General features: G+C 42.0%; 1 protein-coding gene across 5 annotated transcripts in view; it reads right to left on the bottom strand.

Annotated features, from left to right (window-relative positions):
* Window positions 1-17190, bottom strand: part of dennd3a (DENN/MADD domain containing 3a) — a 105905-nt gene extending 88715 nt beyond the window's left edge. For 4 of the 5 annotated variants that reach the window (XR_015757047.1, XM_087986650.1, XM_087986647.1 and 1 more), the window contains exons 1-2: window positions 16925-17190; window positions 5540-5658 (exon numbers count right to left, since the gene is read on the bottom strand). Coding sequence is in view for 4 of the 5 variants with exons in the window: in XM_087986650.1 (XP_087842776.1) it covers window positions 5540-5623 (84 nt within the window). In the remaining variant the exon portion in view is untranslated. Of the gene's footprint in view, window positions 1-5539; window positions 5659-16659 lie in introns of all 5 variants that reach the window. The other variant, XM_087986649.1, reaches the window with a different exon arrangement.
* Window positions 17191-17909: the final 719 nt, after the last annotated feature.

The following is a 17909-nucleotide window of genomic DNA, read 5'->3' on the forward strand; positions in this document are numbered from 1 at the left end:
AGGTTCGGGATTGCATTCAGGGACTAGACCACAACTCTAAGAAGGAAGCTTCTTACCCTCAAAGAACTATCAGTGACTAGTCAGTTTAGATGGTGTCCCCAACCTGACTACGCCTCGTTGTGGGATCATATTCAAATAACAATCAGAGTCAGTGAGTGGTGAAAATAGCCTCTTTTATTCAGCAGTCACAGCACAGGTTCGAGATGGCAATAGAATCCTGAAATACAGTTCTTACAAACAGCCCCTTTATACATATTTCTTACATATAGTAAAATTCCATGACTATGGTGTCCATTTTGTTACCTATAGGACACAAAGGTTGAAAGGCTTCTATCCTGGGACAGGAGATGGGTTAAAACGTTCTAAATGCTGGCTGCTACTTCTGATGGGACTAAGAGTGTATGTCTGGTCTGCTTGCATAATTAGGAAGTATGAGTCCTTTTGGCTTTTAAATGAGTAATTGTTAGTTTAAAAAAACTAGGCCTGTACACTTTAAATAAGTTAGAAATTGTACCTGTACTTAATAAAAGAATCTCATAACACAATATCTCACAAGAGTCTGGATACCGTATTGGGGGAAATCAGTGAAAGTCAAGAATCAGAGAATAAAATCTAGAAAATAGCAAAACAACAAGTTGAACACATGAAACAAGGAAATCTTTCAAGGATGAGTCATAATGAGGGTGTCAGAGTGGCTCAATGCTGCCTCATAGTGCCTGGGACCTGGGTTTAATTCCACCCTCAGGCTGTGTGCAAACTGTGTGGAGTTTGCACGTTCTCCCAGCATCTACATGGGCTTTCTCCAGGTGCTCGTTTCCTCCCACAGTACAAAGAGATACTGATTTCGTGGATCGGCCATGCTAAATTGCCCATAGTGTCCAGGGATGTGCAGGCTAGCCATTGGAAATGCAGTGTCACAGGGTTGGGATAGGGTGAAAGAGGTATGGGTTTCGATGGGATGATCTTTGGAGGGTCAATGTGGACTTGATGGTCCAAATGGCCTGCTTCCATACTGTAGGGATTCTATGATAATTGAATGGACTGCACTAGAGTGTGATGGAAACAGGTGTCAAATTCAAGGGCTTCAAACAAAAATGGAATCAGATAATTACGTTAACTAAAGAAGAATTACGGGAAAGAAAGGGATTTAGGATACCTGAGGACCCTTTTGGGATGGACTAAAATATCCCCTGCTGGGCTGTAATGGATCTGTGTCATAGCTCACAGACAGATAAGAAGAAAATCAATCAATATATGGTGTAGTGAATATGAACTGGTTAAACAGGAATATTGAGAAAAAATACATTTGTTAATAAATTTTGAGTACTCAATTACCACACCAAGAAGCAGTGTTAGATGAAATAAAAGAGCATAAAAAAAAGATGATTCAAGAGACTGTTTAAGGAGCAGTTGCTGCGAGTGATGCACGCATCTATTCCTCTGAGACAGGTAAGAAGGGGTAAGATTAAGAAACCTTGGATGACGAGAACAGAGGAGCTTCTCATCAAAACGAAGAAGGCAGCTTACATAAGGTGGAGGAAGCAAGGATCTAGCACAGCTTTAGAGGATTACAGGCTTGCTAGAAAGGAGTCAAAAATGGACTGAGGAGCGCCGGTGGGGGTCACGAAAAAGGCTTGGCAAATAGGATTAGGGAGAACCCAAAGGCATTTTACACATGCGTGAGGAATAAGAGAATGTTCAGGGAGAAGGTAGTGCCGATCAAGGATAGCATAGGGAACTTGTGCGTGCAGTCTGAGCAGATAGGGGAAGCCCAAAATGAGTATTTTGCTTCAATTTTCTCTGAGGAAAGGGACCTCGTTGTGAATGAGAACTATGAGGAGCTGGGATACAGGCTTGAGAAAGTTGATGTCATAGAGTCATAGAAATGTACAGCATGTAAACAGACCCTTCGGTCCAACCTGTCCAAGCCGACCAGATATCCCAACCCAATCTAGCCCCACCTGCCAGCACCCGGCCCATATCCCTCCAAACCCTTCCTATTCGTATACCCATCCAGATGCCTCTTAAATACTGCAATTGTACCAGCCTCCACCACTTCCTCTCGTAGCTCATTCCATACACGTATCACCCTCTGCGTGAAAAAGTTGCACTGTAGGTCTCTTTTATATCTTTCCCCTTTCACTCTAAACCTATGCCCTCTAGTTCTGGACTCCCCGACCCCAGTGAAAAGACTGTGTCTATTTATCCTATCCATGCCCCTCATAATTTTGTAAACCTCTATAAGGTCACCCCTCAGCCTCCGATGCTCCAGGGAAAACAGCCCCATCCTGTTCAGCCTCTTCCCATGGCTCAAATCCTCCAACCCTGGCAACATCCTTGTAAATCTTTTCTGAACCCTTTCAAGTTTCACAACATCTTTCTGATAGGAAGGAGACCAGAATTGCACGCAATATTCCAACAGTGGCCTAACCAATGTCCTGTACAGTCACAACATGACCTCCCAACTCCTGTACTCAATACTCTGACCAATAAAGTTAAAAATCACACAACACCAGATTATAGTTAGTGTGCCTCCAATTAAACCTGTTGGACCTGTTTGGACTAACACACCAGTCCAAAACCAGCATCTCCAAATCCTGACCAATAAAGGAAAGCATACCAAATGCCTTCTTCACTATCCTATCTACCTGCGACTCCACTTTCAAGGGAGCTATGAATCTGCACTCCAAGGTTTCTTTGTTCAGCAACACTCCCTAGGACCTTATCATTAAGTGTATAAGTCCTGCTAAGATTTGCTTTCCCAAAATGCAGCACCTCGCATTTATCTGAATTAAACTCCATCTGCCACTTCTCAGCCCATTGGCCCATCTGGTCCAGATTCTGTTGTTAATCTGAGGTAACCCTTTTCGCTGTCCACAACACCTCCAATTTTGGTGTCATCTGCAAACTTACTAACTGTACCTCTTGTGCTCGCATCCAAATCATTTATGTAAATGACAAAAAGTAGAGGGCCCAGCACCGATCCTTGTGGCACTCCACTGGTCACAGGCCTCCAGTCTGAAAAACAACCCCCCACCACCACCTTCTGTCTTCTACCTTTGAGCCAGTTCTGTATCCAAATGGCTAGTTCTCCCTGTATTCCATGAGATCTAACCTTGCTAATCAGTCTCTCATGGGGAACCTTGTCAAATGCCTTACTGAAGTCCATATAGATCATATCTACTGCTCTGCCCTCATCAATCCTCTTTGTTACTTCTTCAAAAAACTCAATCAAGTTTGAGAGACATGATTTCTCACGCACAAAGCCATGCTGACTATCCCTAAACAGTCCTTGCCTTTCCAAATACATGTGCATCCTGTCCCTCAGGATTACCTCCAACAACTTGCCCACCACTGAGGTCAGGGTATAGTTTCCTGCTTGTCTTTCCCACCCTTCTTAAACAGTGGCACCACGTTTGCCAACCTCCAGTCTTCGGGCACCACACCTGTGACTATCGATGATACAAATATCTCAGCAAGAGACCTCGCAATCACTTCTCTAGCTTCCCACATTTCTCGGGTACACCGGATCAGGTTCTGGGGATTTATCCACCTTTAACCATTTCATGACATCCAGCACTTCCTCCTCTGTAATATGGACATTTTGCAAGATGTCACCATCTATTTCCCTACAGTCTATATCTTCCATATCCTTTTCCTCAGTAAATACTGATGCACAATATTTATTTAGTATCTCCCCCATTTTCTGTGGCTCCACACAAAGGCCGCCTTGCTGATCTTTGAGGGGCCCTATTCTCTCCCTAGTTACCCTTTTGTCCTTAATGTATTTGTAAAAACCCTTTGGATTCTCCTTAATTCTATTTGTGTGCTGGAAATTTTGGAAAACATGAAGATTGTTAAGTCCCCAGGGACAGACCAGATTTATCCTTGGCTGCTCTGGGAAGTGAAAAAAGAGGTTGCCAAGCCACTGGCGAAGATCTTTGCCTCCTCACTCTCCACGGGAGTCGTACCAGAGGATTGGAAGGAGGTGAATGTTATTCCTCTTTTCAAGGGTAATAGGGAAATCCCTGGCAATTATAGACCAGTCAGTCTTACATCTGTGGTCAGCAAAGTTTTGGAAAGAATTCTGAGGGATAGGATCTATGACTATTTGGCAAAGCATTGCATGATTAAAGGCAGTCAGCATGGCTTTGTGAGGGGCAGATCATGCCTCACAAATCTTATTAAGTTCTTCGAGGAGGTGACAAGACAGGTCGATGAAGGTCGAGCAGTGGATGTGGTGCATATGGACTTCTGCAAGGCATTTGATAAGGTTCCCCATGGTAGGCTCGTTCATAAAGTCAGGAAGTATGGGATACAGGGAGATTTGGCTATCTGGATTCAGAATTTGTTGGCTGACAGAAGGCAGAGTGTGGTTGTAGATGGAAAGTATTCTGCCTGGAGGTCAGCGTTGAGTGGGGTCCCGCAGGGCTCTGTTCTTGGGCCTCTGTTCTTTGTAGTTTTTATAAATGATTTGGACGAGAAGGTTGAGGGGTGGGTTAATAAATTTGCAGATGACACAAAGGTTGGAGGTGTCGATAGTATCAAGGGCTATTGCAGGCTGCAGCGCGACATAGACAGGATGCAGAGCTGGGCTGAGAAATGGCAGATGGAGTTCAACCCAGATAAATGCGAAGTGATGCATTTTGGAAGGTCGAACTCGAATGCTGAATATAGGATTAAAGACAGGATTCTTGATAGTGTGACGGAACAGAGGGATCTGGGTGAGCAAGTACATAGATTTCTCAAAGTTGCCACCCACGTGGATAGGATTGTTAAGAAAGCATATGGTGTTTTGGCTTTCATTAACAGGGGGATCGAGTTTAAGAGCTGTGAGGTTTTGCTACAGCTCTACAAGTCCCTGGTGAGACCACACTTGGAATATTGTGTCCAGTTCTGGTTGCCCTACTATAGGAAAGATACAGAGGCTTTGGAGAGGGTGCAAAGAAGGTTTACCTGGATGCTGCCTGGACTGGAGGGCTTGCCTTATGAAGAGAGGTTGAAAAAACTTGGACTTTTCTCTCTGAAGAGAAGGAGGGAGAGAGGAGACCTAATCGAGGTATACAAGATAATGAGAGGAATAGATAGAGTCAATAGCCAGAGACTTTTCCCCAGGGCAGGATTGACGGGTACGAGGGGTCATAGTTTTAAGATATTAGGGGAAAGGTATAGAGGAGACGTCAGAGGTAGGTTCTTTATGCAGAGAGTTGTGAATGCATGGAATGTGTTGCCAGTGGTGGTGGTGGTGGTGGAAGCAAAGTCATTAGGGACAGTTAAGCGACTGCTGGACATGCACATGGACAGCAGTGAGTTGAGGAGTGCGTAGGTTAAGTTATTATTTTTTACATTAGGATTAAACCTCGGCACAACATTGTGGGCCAAAGGGCCTGTTCTGTACGTTTCTATGTTCTCTAGAAGGAGCTGAGCAACTCAAGTGTAAACATCTTAACAGTAAAAGTAAACTTAATAGTTAGAGAGGGGCTTTGATGTTCTAATCTAGAACCTGGATCCTTTGATCTTTTTAAACAAAGAAACTTACCTGGCATGTTTCCTTCAGTTTTTCATCAGATGCTCCAACAACAACACAAATTTCCAATATTGCGTTAGGTAGGACATCAGCCATGATTGCCTGGTCTTCTCTTTAGTTGGAGAGTTAAACTGGATGGAAACGTTGAACATTAAAACCTTACTTGTAGTTTTCTGAATATTATTCAACATCTTTGACAATCTGTCACTGATAGTTTAAACATCATACAAGTTTTATTAAAATATATAATATGGATAGGATAAATAGACAAAGTCGGGGAATCCAGAACTGGAGGGCACAGGTTTAGGGTGAGAGGGGAAAGATATAAAAGGGGCCTAAGGGACAACTTTTTCACGCAGAGGGTGTTATGTGTATGGAATGAGCTGCCAGAGGATGTGGTGGAGGCTGGTGCTAGATTGGGTTGGGATATCTGGTCGGCATGGACAGGTTGGACCGAAGGGTCTGTTTCCATGCTGTACATGTTTATGACTCTATTACCCAACAGCTGTGATGAATGTAATTTTTTCTACATATGAAAAGTTTTACTTCTTTAATCTAAGCAAAATAAACACAAAAGCCATGCAGTTATGTTTATACTATTGCTCCAGCATATGTTGTACAATTATATGCCTGAAAATTATGCTACTGATCAAGTTCAATTTCAGATTTTTAAGATTAACAGGTAACATGCATGAGCTGGGAAATAAAATATGCCAAAATCCAGACTCCTCAAATTCCATGTGTATGCAATGGTCAAGATGGCACAAGGTGGCTCAGGAAATCCATTGGGACCCTCACCAACTTTTACAGATACTCCTTGGAAAGTGTGTGCGTGTGCGCGCGCGCCTGGTCTGGCAACTGCTCTGCCCAGGACCATAAGAAATTGCAGAAAGTTGTGTGCACAATCCAGACCATCATGGAAGCCAACCTTCCATCCGTGGACTTCATTTACATGGATCGCTGCTGCGGAAAGGCTGCCAACATCAAAGACCCAATGCATGAAGGTAATGCTCACCTACACCTTTCTGTCAGGCAGAAGATACAGAAGCTTGAACACACACTAGCGTCCTCCCAGCCATTACTAGACTGATGAATGGACTTTCTAACTTCAAATAATGTTGATCTTGCCTAGCACATGCCCTGTGCGATGTAACCGCTATGCCTCTAAGATTTTTTTCACTGGATGTGCACTGCTTGTAAACAAAGCTTTTCACTGTAATTACATACACATGGCAATAATGTTGTTGTTTTAGGTATGGCCTACAGAGAATCTGCAGTAGTGAGTAGAGTAGGTTCTTTCTTGATAAGTTTTTGGAGATATGTCTCTTGATTAAACTTAAAATATAATCCATATATATTCATTTAACCTGGGGCAGTGTTTGTAGAGGAATAAGACAGTGTTAGTTCCTGGGTCTGTAGATTGTAAAGGAGCAAAAATGGCCTTTAATACAGTGATATGCACTTCTTGTCAGATGTGGGACTTTAAAGAGAGTTTAAGGGTTACTGCAGATTATTTCTGCCATAAGTGCTGTTGGATGCGAATCTTATCAGATCGAATGGATCGATCGGCGAGACAGTTAGAAGCAATGAGGAATTTGCAACAGCAACAGTATGTGATGGATGCCAGTTATAGTAAGGGGGGAAAGTCTCAGATACAGTCACATAGATGGGTTAACTCCAGGAAAGGTAAGAGAGGTAGGCAGCTAGTGCAGGAGTCTTTTGTGGCTATACCATTTCAAACAAGTATGCTGTTTTGGAAAATGTAGGGATTGATGGATTCTCTGGGGAACAAACAGCCAGGTTTCTCGTATTGAGATTGGCTCAAATGCAACGAGGGGTACGTCGGGTTCCAAGAGATCAATTGTGTTAGGAGAGTCTCTAGTTCAAGGTACAGACAGACGTTTCAGTGTCCAGCAGCGAAAAAGCAGAATGGTGTGTTGCTTCCCTGGTGCCAAGATCAATGATGTCTCAGAGAGGGAGAAGAATGTTCTCACGGGGGAGAGGGGCCAGCAAGAGGTCATTGTTCACATTGGAACCAACGTCATAGGAAGGGAAAAGGTTGAGATTTTGAAGGGAGATTACAGAACGTTAGGCAGAAATCTAAAAAGGAGGTCCTCGAGAGTAGTAATATCTGTATTACTCCCAGTGCTACGAGAGTGAGGGCAGGAATAGGAGGATAGAGCAGATGAATGCATGGCTGAGGAGCTGGTGTATGGGGGAAGGATTCACACTTTTGGATCATTGGAATCTCTTTTGGGGTAGAAGTGACCTGTTCACGAAGGACAGATTGCACCTAAATTGGAAGGGGACTAATATACTGGCAGGGAGATTTGCTAGAGCTGCTCGGGAGAATTTAAACTAGTAAGGTGGGTGGGTGGGACCCAGGGAGATAGTGAGGAAAAAGGCCAATCTGAGACTGGTACAGTTGAGAACAGAAGCGAGTCAAACAGTCAGGGCAGGCAGGGACAAGGTAGGACTAATAAATTAAACTGCATTTATTTCAATGCGAGGGGCCTAACAGGGATGGCAGATGAACTCAGGGCATGGTTAGGAACATGAACTCAGGGCATGGGATATCATAGCAATTACAGAAACATGGCTCAGGGATGCGCAGGACTGACAGCTTAATGTTCCAGGATACAAATGCTACAGGAAGGATAGAAAGGGAGGCAAGAGAAGAGGAGGTTGTGTGTGCGTGTGTCACTTTTGATAAGGGATAGCATTACAGCTGTGCTGAGGGAGGATATTCCCGGAAATACATCCAGGGAAATTATTTGGGTGGAACTGAGAAATAAGAAAAGAATGATCACTTATTGGGATTGTATTACAGACACCCGAATAATCAGAGGGAAATTGAGAAACAAATTTGTAAGGAGATCTCAGCTATCTGTAAGAATAATAGGGTGTTATGGTAGGGGATTTTAGCTTTCCAAACATAGACTGAGACTCCCATAGTGTTAAGGGTTTAGATGGAGAGGAATTTGTTAAGTGTGTACAAGACAATTTGCTGATTCAGTATGTGGATGTACTTACTACAGAAGGTGCAAAACTTGACCTACTCATGGGAAATAAGGCAAGTCAGGTGATTGAGGTGTTAGTGGGAGAGCACTTTGGGGCCAGTGACCATAATTCTATTAGATTTAAAATAATGATGGAAAAGGATAGACAAGATCTAAAAGGTTGAAATTCTAAATTGGAGAAAGACCAATTTTGACGGTATTAGGCAAGAATTTTCGAAAGCTGATTGGGGGCAGATGTTCGCAGGTAAAGGAATAGCTGGAAAATGGGAAGCCTTCAGAAATTAGATAATGAGAATCCAGAGAAAGTATATTCCTGTTAGGGTGAAGGGAAAGGCTGGTAGGTATAGGGAATGCTGGATGACTAAAGAAATTGAGGGTTTGGTTAAGAAAAAGGAGGAAGCATATGTCACGTATAGACAGGATAGATTGAGTGAATCCTTAGAAGAGTATATAGGAAGTAGGAGTATACTTAAGAGGGGAATCAGGAGGGCAAAAAGGGACATGAGATAGAATTGGCAAATAGAATTAAGGAGAATCCAAAGAGTTTTTACAAATACATTAAGGAGAAAAGGGTAACTAGGGACAGAATAGGGCCCCTCAAAGATCGGCAATGCGGCCTTTGTGTGGAGCCGTAGGAAATGGGGGCGATACTAAATGAATATTGTGCATCAGTATTTACTGAGGAAAAGGATATGGAAGATATAGACTGTAGGGAAATAGATGGTGACATCTTGCAAAGTGTCCATATTACAGAGGAGGAAGTGCTGGATGTCTTGAAATGGTTAAAGGTGGATAAATCACCAGGACATGATCGGGTGTACCCGAGAACTCTGTGGGAAGCTAGAGAAGTGATTGCGAGGCCTCTTGCCGAGATATTTGTATCATCGATAGTCACAGGTGTGGTGCCCGAAGACTGGAGGTTGGCTAACATGGTGCCAGGGAACTAGAGACAAGTGAGCCTGACGTCGGTGGTGGGCTAGGTGTTGGAGGTAATCCTGAGGGACAGGATGCACATGTATTTCGAAAGGCAAGGACTGATTAGGAATAGTCAGCATGGTTCTGTGCATGTCTCACAAACTTGATTGAGTTTTTTGAAGTAACAAAGAGGATTGATGAGGGCAGAGCGGTAGATGTGATCTATATGGACTTCAGTAAGGCGTTCAACAAGGTTCCCCATGGGAGACTGATTAGCAAGGTTAGATCTCATGGAATACAGGGCGAACTAGCCACTTGGATACAGAACTGGCTCAAAGGTAGAAGACAGACGGTGGTGGTGGAGGGTTGTTTTTCAGACTGGAGACCTGTGACCAGTGGAGTGCCACAAGGATCGGTGCTGGGTCCTCTACATTTTGCAATTTACATAAATGATTTGGATGCGAGCATAAGAGGTATAGTTAGTAAGTTTGCAAATGACACCAAAATTAGAGGTGTAGTCGACAGTGAAAAGGGTTACCTCAGATTACAACAGGTTCTTGGTCAGTTGGGCCAATGGACTAAGTGACAGATGGAGTTTAATTCAGATAAATGCAATGTGCTGCATTTTGGGAAAGCAAATCTTAGCAGGACTTATACACTTAATGGTAAGGTCCTAGGGAGTGTTGCTGAACAAAGAAACCTTGAAGTGCAGGTTCATAGCCCCTTGAAAGTGGAGTCACGGGTAGATAGAATAGTGAAGGAGGTATTTGGTATGCTTTCCTTTATTGGTCAGAGTATTGAGTACAGGAGTTGGGAGGTCATGTTGCGCCTGTACAGGACATTGGTTAGGCCATCGTTGGAATATTGCATGCAATTCTGGTCTCCTTCCTATCAGAAAGATGTTGTGAAACTTGAAAGGGTTCAGAAAAGATTTACAAGGATGTTGCCAGGGTTGGAGGATTGGAGCTATAGGGAGAGGCTGAACAGGCTGGGGCTGTTTTCCCTGCAGCGGAGGCTGAGGGGTGACCCTATAGAGGTTTACAAAATTATGAGGGGTATGGATAGGGTAAATAGGCAAAGTCTTTTTACTGGGGTCGGGGAGGCCAGAACTAGAGGGCATAGGTTTCGGGTGACAGGGAAAGATATAAAAGAGACTTACACAGCAACGTTTTCACACAGAGGGTGGTAAGTGTATGGAATGAGCTGCCACAGGAAGTGGTGGAGGCTGGTACAATTGCAACATTTAAGAGGCATTTGTGGGCGGCACGGTGGCACAGTGGTTAGCACTGCTGCCTCACAGCGCCAGAGACCCGGGTTCAATTCCCGCCTCAGGCGACTGACTGTGTGGAGTTTGCACGTTCTCCCCGTGTCTGCGTGGGTTTCCTCCGGGTGCTCCGGTTTCCTCCCACAGTCCAAAGATGTGCAGGGTCAGGTGAATTGGCCATACTAAATTGCCCATAGTGTTAGGTAAGGGGTAAATGTCGGGGTATGGGTGGGTTTCGCTTCGGCGGGTCGGTGTGGACTTGTTGGGCCGAAGGGCCTGTTTCCACACTGTAATCTAATCTAATCTAATCTAATCTAATTCGGATGGCTATATGAATAGGAAAGGTTTGGAGAGATATGGGCCGGGTGCTGGCAGGTGGGGCTAGATTGGTTTGAGATATCTGGTTGGCATGGACAGGTTGGACTGAAGGGTCTGTTTCCATGCTGTTCATTTCTATGACTCTATATAAATCAACTTACAACTTCATTTGAAATTGACAGAATCCAGAGATCATGCATCATGCATCACTCTCCCTCTTTTTGTCACAGCAAGTGTCATAGCTAGACTAAAAGAAAGCATGCATCACGAGAAAAACTGTACAATACTCTACTATGGATAATGTTGGTGCAATTTTCAATCCCAATGTGAATATTCCTCCCCTTCCCTGACATCACAGATGATCTTTTGAACTTCCACAGATTTATAATATGATAATTGAAAAGTCTCAGAAAATCATTATATGTTTAAGCACAGTCAACATGGATTTCTGAAAGGGAAAGATCATTTGACAAATCTGTTAAGAGTTTTCTGAAGATATAATTAAAAAGATAATTAAGAGGGAACAAATATTTAGACTGTACTCCAGGATAGGAAAATACATTAAATCAATTAAGGATTAGCTATTAGACTGAAAAGTGAAGGGATAAAAAAGGCATTTCATATTGGCAGGCTGCAACCAATTAAATACCACAAAGATCATGAATTAGGCCCAAACTATATACAATCTTTACCAATGACTTAAATGAGAGGTCTGAGTTTAACCTATTCAAGTTTGCAAAGAAGGTTATCTCAGATTACAACAAGATCTTGATCAGATGGGCCAATGGGCTGAGAAGTGGCAGATGGAGTTTAATTCAGATAAATGCGAGGTGCTGCATTTTGGGAAAACAAATCTTAGCAGGACTTATACTTAATGGTAAGGTCTTAGGGAGTGTTGTTGTACAAAGAGACCTTGGACTGCAGTTTCACAGCTCCTTGAAAGTAGAGTTGCAGGTAGATAAGATAGTGAAGGTGGTGTTTGGTATGCTTTCATTTATCAGTCAGAGTATTAAGTACATGAGTTGGGAGGTCATGTTGTAGATATACAGGATGTTGGTTAGATCACTGTTGGAATGTTGCATGCAATTCTGGTCTCCTTCCTATCGGAAAGATGTTGTGAAACTTGAAAGGGTTCAGAAAAGATTTACAAGGATGTTGCCAGGATTGGAGGATTTGAGCTATAGGGAGAGGTTGAATAGGCTGGGACTGTATTCCCTGGATCATCAGAGGCTGATAGGTGACCTTTATAGAAGTTTTATAAAATTATGAGGGGCATCTCTTCCCTGGGGTTGGGGGAGTCCAGAATGAGAGGGAATAAGCTTAGGGTGAGAGGGGAAAGATGTAAAGGAGAAAGGGCAACTCTTTCATGCAGAGAGTGGTATATGTATGAAATGAGCTATTAACGGAGCTACTAGGTGGAGGCTAGTACAATTGCAACATTTACAAGGCATTTGAATGTGTATATGAATAGGGAGGGTATGGAGGGACATGGGCCAGGTGTTGGCAGGTTGGACAAGATTGGGTTGGAATATTCTGGTCGGCTGGACGAGTTGGACCGAAGGATCTGCTTCTGTCTTTAGCTACGTCTTTAGGACTCTGATTCAAAATAAGGAGAAAGGTAAAGTATCAACAGATCAACTGAGTGTATTACATTTGTCATATTATCCAATGTGCCAAAGTATGAAGTTATCAAATTTGGCAGGAAACATTGAAAGTAGATTTGTTTTGAATATGCAAAGTTTGCATTCAGTGGAACTGGACATCCTTGTACATGAAACAAAAAATAAAATGCAGAACTTGCAAGCAATCTTGAAGACTTGTCAGTTTTTGTTAGAAAGGGATTAGAGTACAAGAGCAAAGAAGTCTTTCAATGTTTGTGGGTCTTGACCCAGCATTTAATGTTTGGCTTATAAACTTTATTTTTCTGATTTTATACTAAGACTATAGTACTAAACTTTTTAAACTTATTTCTTTCTTTTTCCACTTCTGCAATTAAGAGTATGTACCTAGATACTGTACCTAAGAATGTGTGGTGACAACAGTACACTTCTTTTGGAGCTCATACTTGAGTATATGTGACAATAAAACCTAAATCTAAAATCTAACCAGTGCTTACTGTCCATAATCCCAACCTAAACTAGTCCCACCTGCATGCACTTGGCCCATATCCTTCCAAACACTACTTATTCATGTGCTTATCCAAATGTCTTAAACATTGGAACTATACCCACATCCACCACTTCCTCTGGAAGTTCTTTCCACACAAACCACTCTCAAAAACACTGCCTCTCAATATTTCTCCCCTCTCAAATATTCCCTGTAGTCTTGAAATGCCACCCTTGGCAAAAGACCCCTGCCATTCACTTTACCTATACCCCTCATGATTTTGTAAATCTTTATAAGGTCACCCCTCAACCTCCTATGTTGCGGTGAAAGAAGGTGCAGCCTATCCAACCTCTGCTTATAACTCAAATCCAAAAGTTCTTCAAAAGTGACCTCACTAATGTCTGACTTGAATTATCTTAATACAGACTGGGTTAATAATGTGCAGCTGAGAGGAGCAACAATTTATGAAGCAAACTAAGGAGAACTTTATGGAACGTATATTTCTGTCCAACAAGGAAATTAGTTTTGCTAGTTTGGTGTTGGGAAAAGTGGGTCAAATGGAGATACCTCCAGTATAGGAACATTCAAGTAACAGTGATCACAGGATCTTAAATTTTAGATTAGGAAAAGGGCAATGAATGATTAAAAGGGAAAATTTCAGATTAGGGACATATATCTGGCAGATAAACTGGAATCAAAGATTTGACTTGCAAACCATACATTAGACAATGCCTTTCGAGAGAGTTTAGTTCAAGTGCAGACTGTGTACATTCCCACAAGAAAAAGGGAAGGGAACTAAACAAGAGCTCAATGGATAACAAAAGAGAACAAAAGTAAGACAAAACTGAGAAAGGGTGTTTTATTACAATGTCAGATTAATAATACAAACGAGTAGACAGATCACAGATCTGAAATGTTAATTCAACTTCTCTACTGAAGCTGAGTAATTTCAGTATTTTCTGTTTTTATGTCAAAGTTCCAGCATTCTCTGTTGTGCTCATGTTGCCATAAGGAGTAGATACAGAAAAGACCAGTTGTACTTAAAACTACTCTAGTTCAGATTAGATGCTAAAATAAGCAAGAGTGGGAAGTGTGGAGATCTGTAACCTTTGGATACAAAAGGTGATGCCAGAGGGCAGGGACAAATGATGCAGCAGCTACAGGGAAACAAAGCAACCTACAAGTTCCATTCTGAGCCACTTAACATCCTGACTTTGAGTTACAGTATATCTCTATTCCTTGGGTCAAATTCTGTAACTCACTTCCTAACAACATTATAACAATTTACCTACACAAGGGCTACAGCAATACAAGGTACTTTCAGCACTTCTCTCTGGCAATTAGTGATGTGCAATAAATGCTGGTCTAGTTAGCAATCCCCACAAATAAAATAAAGTTGAATTGTTAATGTTACACTCTTGGTTTAAAAAGGGGTATAAATATAAACCTAGCAACTACTCGCTAGTCAGTTTAACTTGTGTTGGGAAAGCTTTTAGATACAATAATCTGAACAAAATCATCATACAGAAAGATGTGGAATAATTAAAGAAAGCCAGCATAAATATGTTAAAGACAACTTAAATTTAACTATTGAAGGAAAATTGGAGACCTAAAATCTGAACTCTGCTTTTCTCTTTCCACAGCTGCTGCCAGATCAGTTGTTTTCCAGCATTGTTGTTTTTATTCTCAGTTTAAAAAGTCATCCAGCATGGAAACAGACCCTTCAGTCCAACTAGTCCACAATGATCATGTTCCTAAACTAAACTAGCCCCATCTCCCTGCATTTGGCCCATATCCCTCAAACCTTTCCTACTCATGAACTTATCCAAATGTCTTTTAAATGTTGCAATTGTGTCCAGATCCACCACTTCCCCAGGAAGTTCATTCCACGGGCAAACCACTCCCTCTTTGTAAAACATTTGCTCCTAATGTCTTTGTTAAATATCTCTCATCTCAATCTAAAAATATGCCCCCTAGTTTTGAATGCCCTCATCCTAGGAAAAGACACCACAATTCACCCTACCAATACCTCTCTCAATTTCTTAAACTTCTATAAGATTGCCTCTCAACTTTCTACACTAGTGGAAAAAAAAGTCCTGACCAACTTGATTTTTTTTTGTTTTGAGATAACAAGAACTGGATGAAGGAAGTGGTGTACAAAAACTTCTAAAAGGCATTTTCTAAAATGTCACAATGTAAACAAGTCAGCAAAGTTGAATTAAAATAATGAGACAGCAAATGCAAAACTTAAGGTCAGGAAACAGTCGTGCTGAATGCATTTTCCAAATGGGATGTGGTGAGATTCATGTGGGTCAGTATGCAGTTCTTCCTGATGTTTATTATTGACTTGAATTTTGGTTTACAAGGCACAATGTTAATATTTTAGATGACACAAACTCAGAAATATACTTAACAGGGAGGAGGATTATGGACTTTCAAAAGATATAAGAAGCTCATAAAATGGGCAAGCACATGACAGACAAAACTTGTCATGTAAGTGAGAGAAGTGGTTTATTTTGGCACAGAGACAGAAAAGGCAAGAAAAGCTAAAAGAACACATTAAAGGAACAGAGGCACCTGAGTGTGTAGGTTAAAAGGCATTCAGGATCATTTGATTTCTAAATATAGGTATAAATGATAAGATTACAAGTTTTGATGATCCTTTACAAAACAGTGAGACAAGTCAGACTGTCTTTACAGACAACTAGCACAGGCAACAGTTCAAATGGCCTATTTCTCTGCTGTGACTGCTCTGCCATAACAAAAACAGCAGTCAATAAGTAGAACTTGACTTACTCAGTTATTTCAAGGCTCTGTTATTGTCCTACTAGCATCAATTCTGAATCATAGTAACTAAGAATTGCCTGACGGTTATATATCCAAGTATAATCAGAACGAAACCACTAATAAATCAGCAGGATTCCGTGCATTGTAACAAATGACATGAAAGCCTGAAACATTTCTTCTCTCACCTAGGAAGCACAAGCTGATGTCGAAAATTTTAAAAAAGTGGTGACATTGGCTATGATAACCGGAGTCCATCACCTTAACGATTAAAAAACACTGTGGTTTGACAAAACGTGACAATACCGAATACAACAACCTACAACAATGCCAATTAACCTTTCCAAAAGAAATTAAAAACCGAAAGAACTGCGGATGCTGGAGATCAGAACCAAAAACAAAAAATAAAAGAGACTAATCTGTGAGAAACGAAAACAGAAATTACTGGAAAAGCTCAGGAGGTCTGGCAGCATCTGTGGAGAGAAATTAAGAGTTAACGTTTCAGGGCCGGGCGCCCTTCCCCAGAACAGAGTTCTGCTGAGCTTTTCCTGGAATTTCTCACAGGTTCAGTCATAGACACCACATCCGCAGCTGACTATCCGTCATCTTGCGAAAGAAAGTTACTGAAGAAATCTCGGTAATTTGAAACAATGTCAACAATGCTGTAAAACAGGAGAATCAGTTTCCTTCTTTAAGTCAATACGCAGACATACATACATACATACATCCTTGCATCTTGCACAGATTATCGAAGGGCCGAAACCTTTTGACATCTTTCGAAAAATGATGATAACTTAAAATCCATTCATTTGCCATAAATAAATGTTGGATCCAACTTCCAGAGAAGGCTTGGCGATTAAGGAAATTAGGTTCTTGTTTGGCGCGTGGGATCCAAGTGCACCACGAATAATAAAGAAAAAACGTGTAACATTAGGGGAAGTTTGAAGTGCATGGAATTGCACGGAGAATGACAGCGAATTAAGTACTTACAAAAGGTGTCTAGTAGGAGTTGTGAACAGTAGCCATGTACAGAACCCGGGGTCGACGTTACGTCAATAAAACTGGAACAGAATCCAATTGTTCAACTGCACTGACGCGGTTCAAACAATAAAATAATTTTCATCCAGCAGTAACTGGAAGCATTCCCCGACTGCCAAACCGAAACCAAACTATCATCTGACTGGTTTACTTCAAACAAGAAGAAATACTTCACATTCCCGACACTGTTACTCTTCACAGCGGGATCAGTGACAACGTTTCGGCCGGTCCAAAGCGAATTTTGTGTGTTTCTGCTGCGCATGCCCAGCGGCACCCGCTCCCGCGCATGTGTGTTTGGCCCTGGCTGTTCGGATTTAAATCTGTGTTCTAACGGACGGCGGAGTGGGGAAAGAGAGTTCGCGTATGTGGGATTCATGTAATTCAAGGAGTGTACCTGCAGTGGTGATGGAGAAGCTCGGAAAATCTCGAAGTGTTAGCCCAGCGAATGATTGCCCACCTTTCACTGCCTTGTTGAACGGCCGCACTCTATGTGCCAGTGGCGCTGAAGGAATGGCTTGGAGTGGGACATGCGAGTGGTGGTGTTCACATATCTTCTCTCTTTCCAAATATTCTCCTCGTCCTTCTCAATGGTGGTGGTCTTGAGTTTGGAAGGTGGTATCTAAATTTGTGAATTTCTGCAGTGCACCTTGTAAATATTACACACTGCTATTACTGAGGGTCAACCGGTGCAGGGAGTGGATGTTTGTAGACATGATGGCAATCAGTTGAGCTGCTTTAGGACAAACCAGCACTGATGGTGTCAAGTTTATTGAGTGTTGTTGGAGCTGCAATCATTCAGGCTAGTGGAAAGTATTCCATCACACTCTTGACTTGTGCCTTGCAGATGGTTTTGGGGGGTTGGAAAGTGAGTTATTTGTCACAGAATTAATCTCCAGTTGACTTGCTGTTAAAGTACAACTTTGTCTCCATGATGATT

The sequence above is a fragment of the Chiloscyllium plagiosum genome, unplaced genomic scaffold (assembly GCF_037043375.1).
Source record: "Chiloscyllium plagiosum isolate Xiang-an unplaced genomic scaffold, Cpla_swu_hap1 HiC_scaffold_4, whole genome shotgun sequence".
Classification (NCBI taxonomy): Eukaryota; Metazoa; Chordata; class Chondrichthyes; order Orectolobiformes; family Hemiscylliidae; genus Chiloscyllium; species Chiloscyllium plagiosum.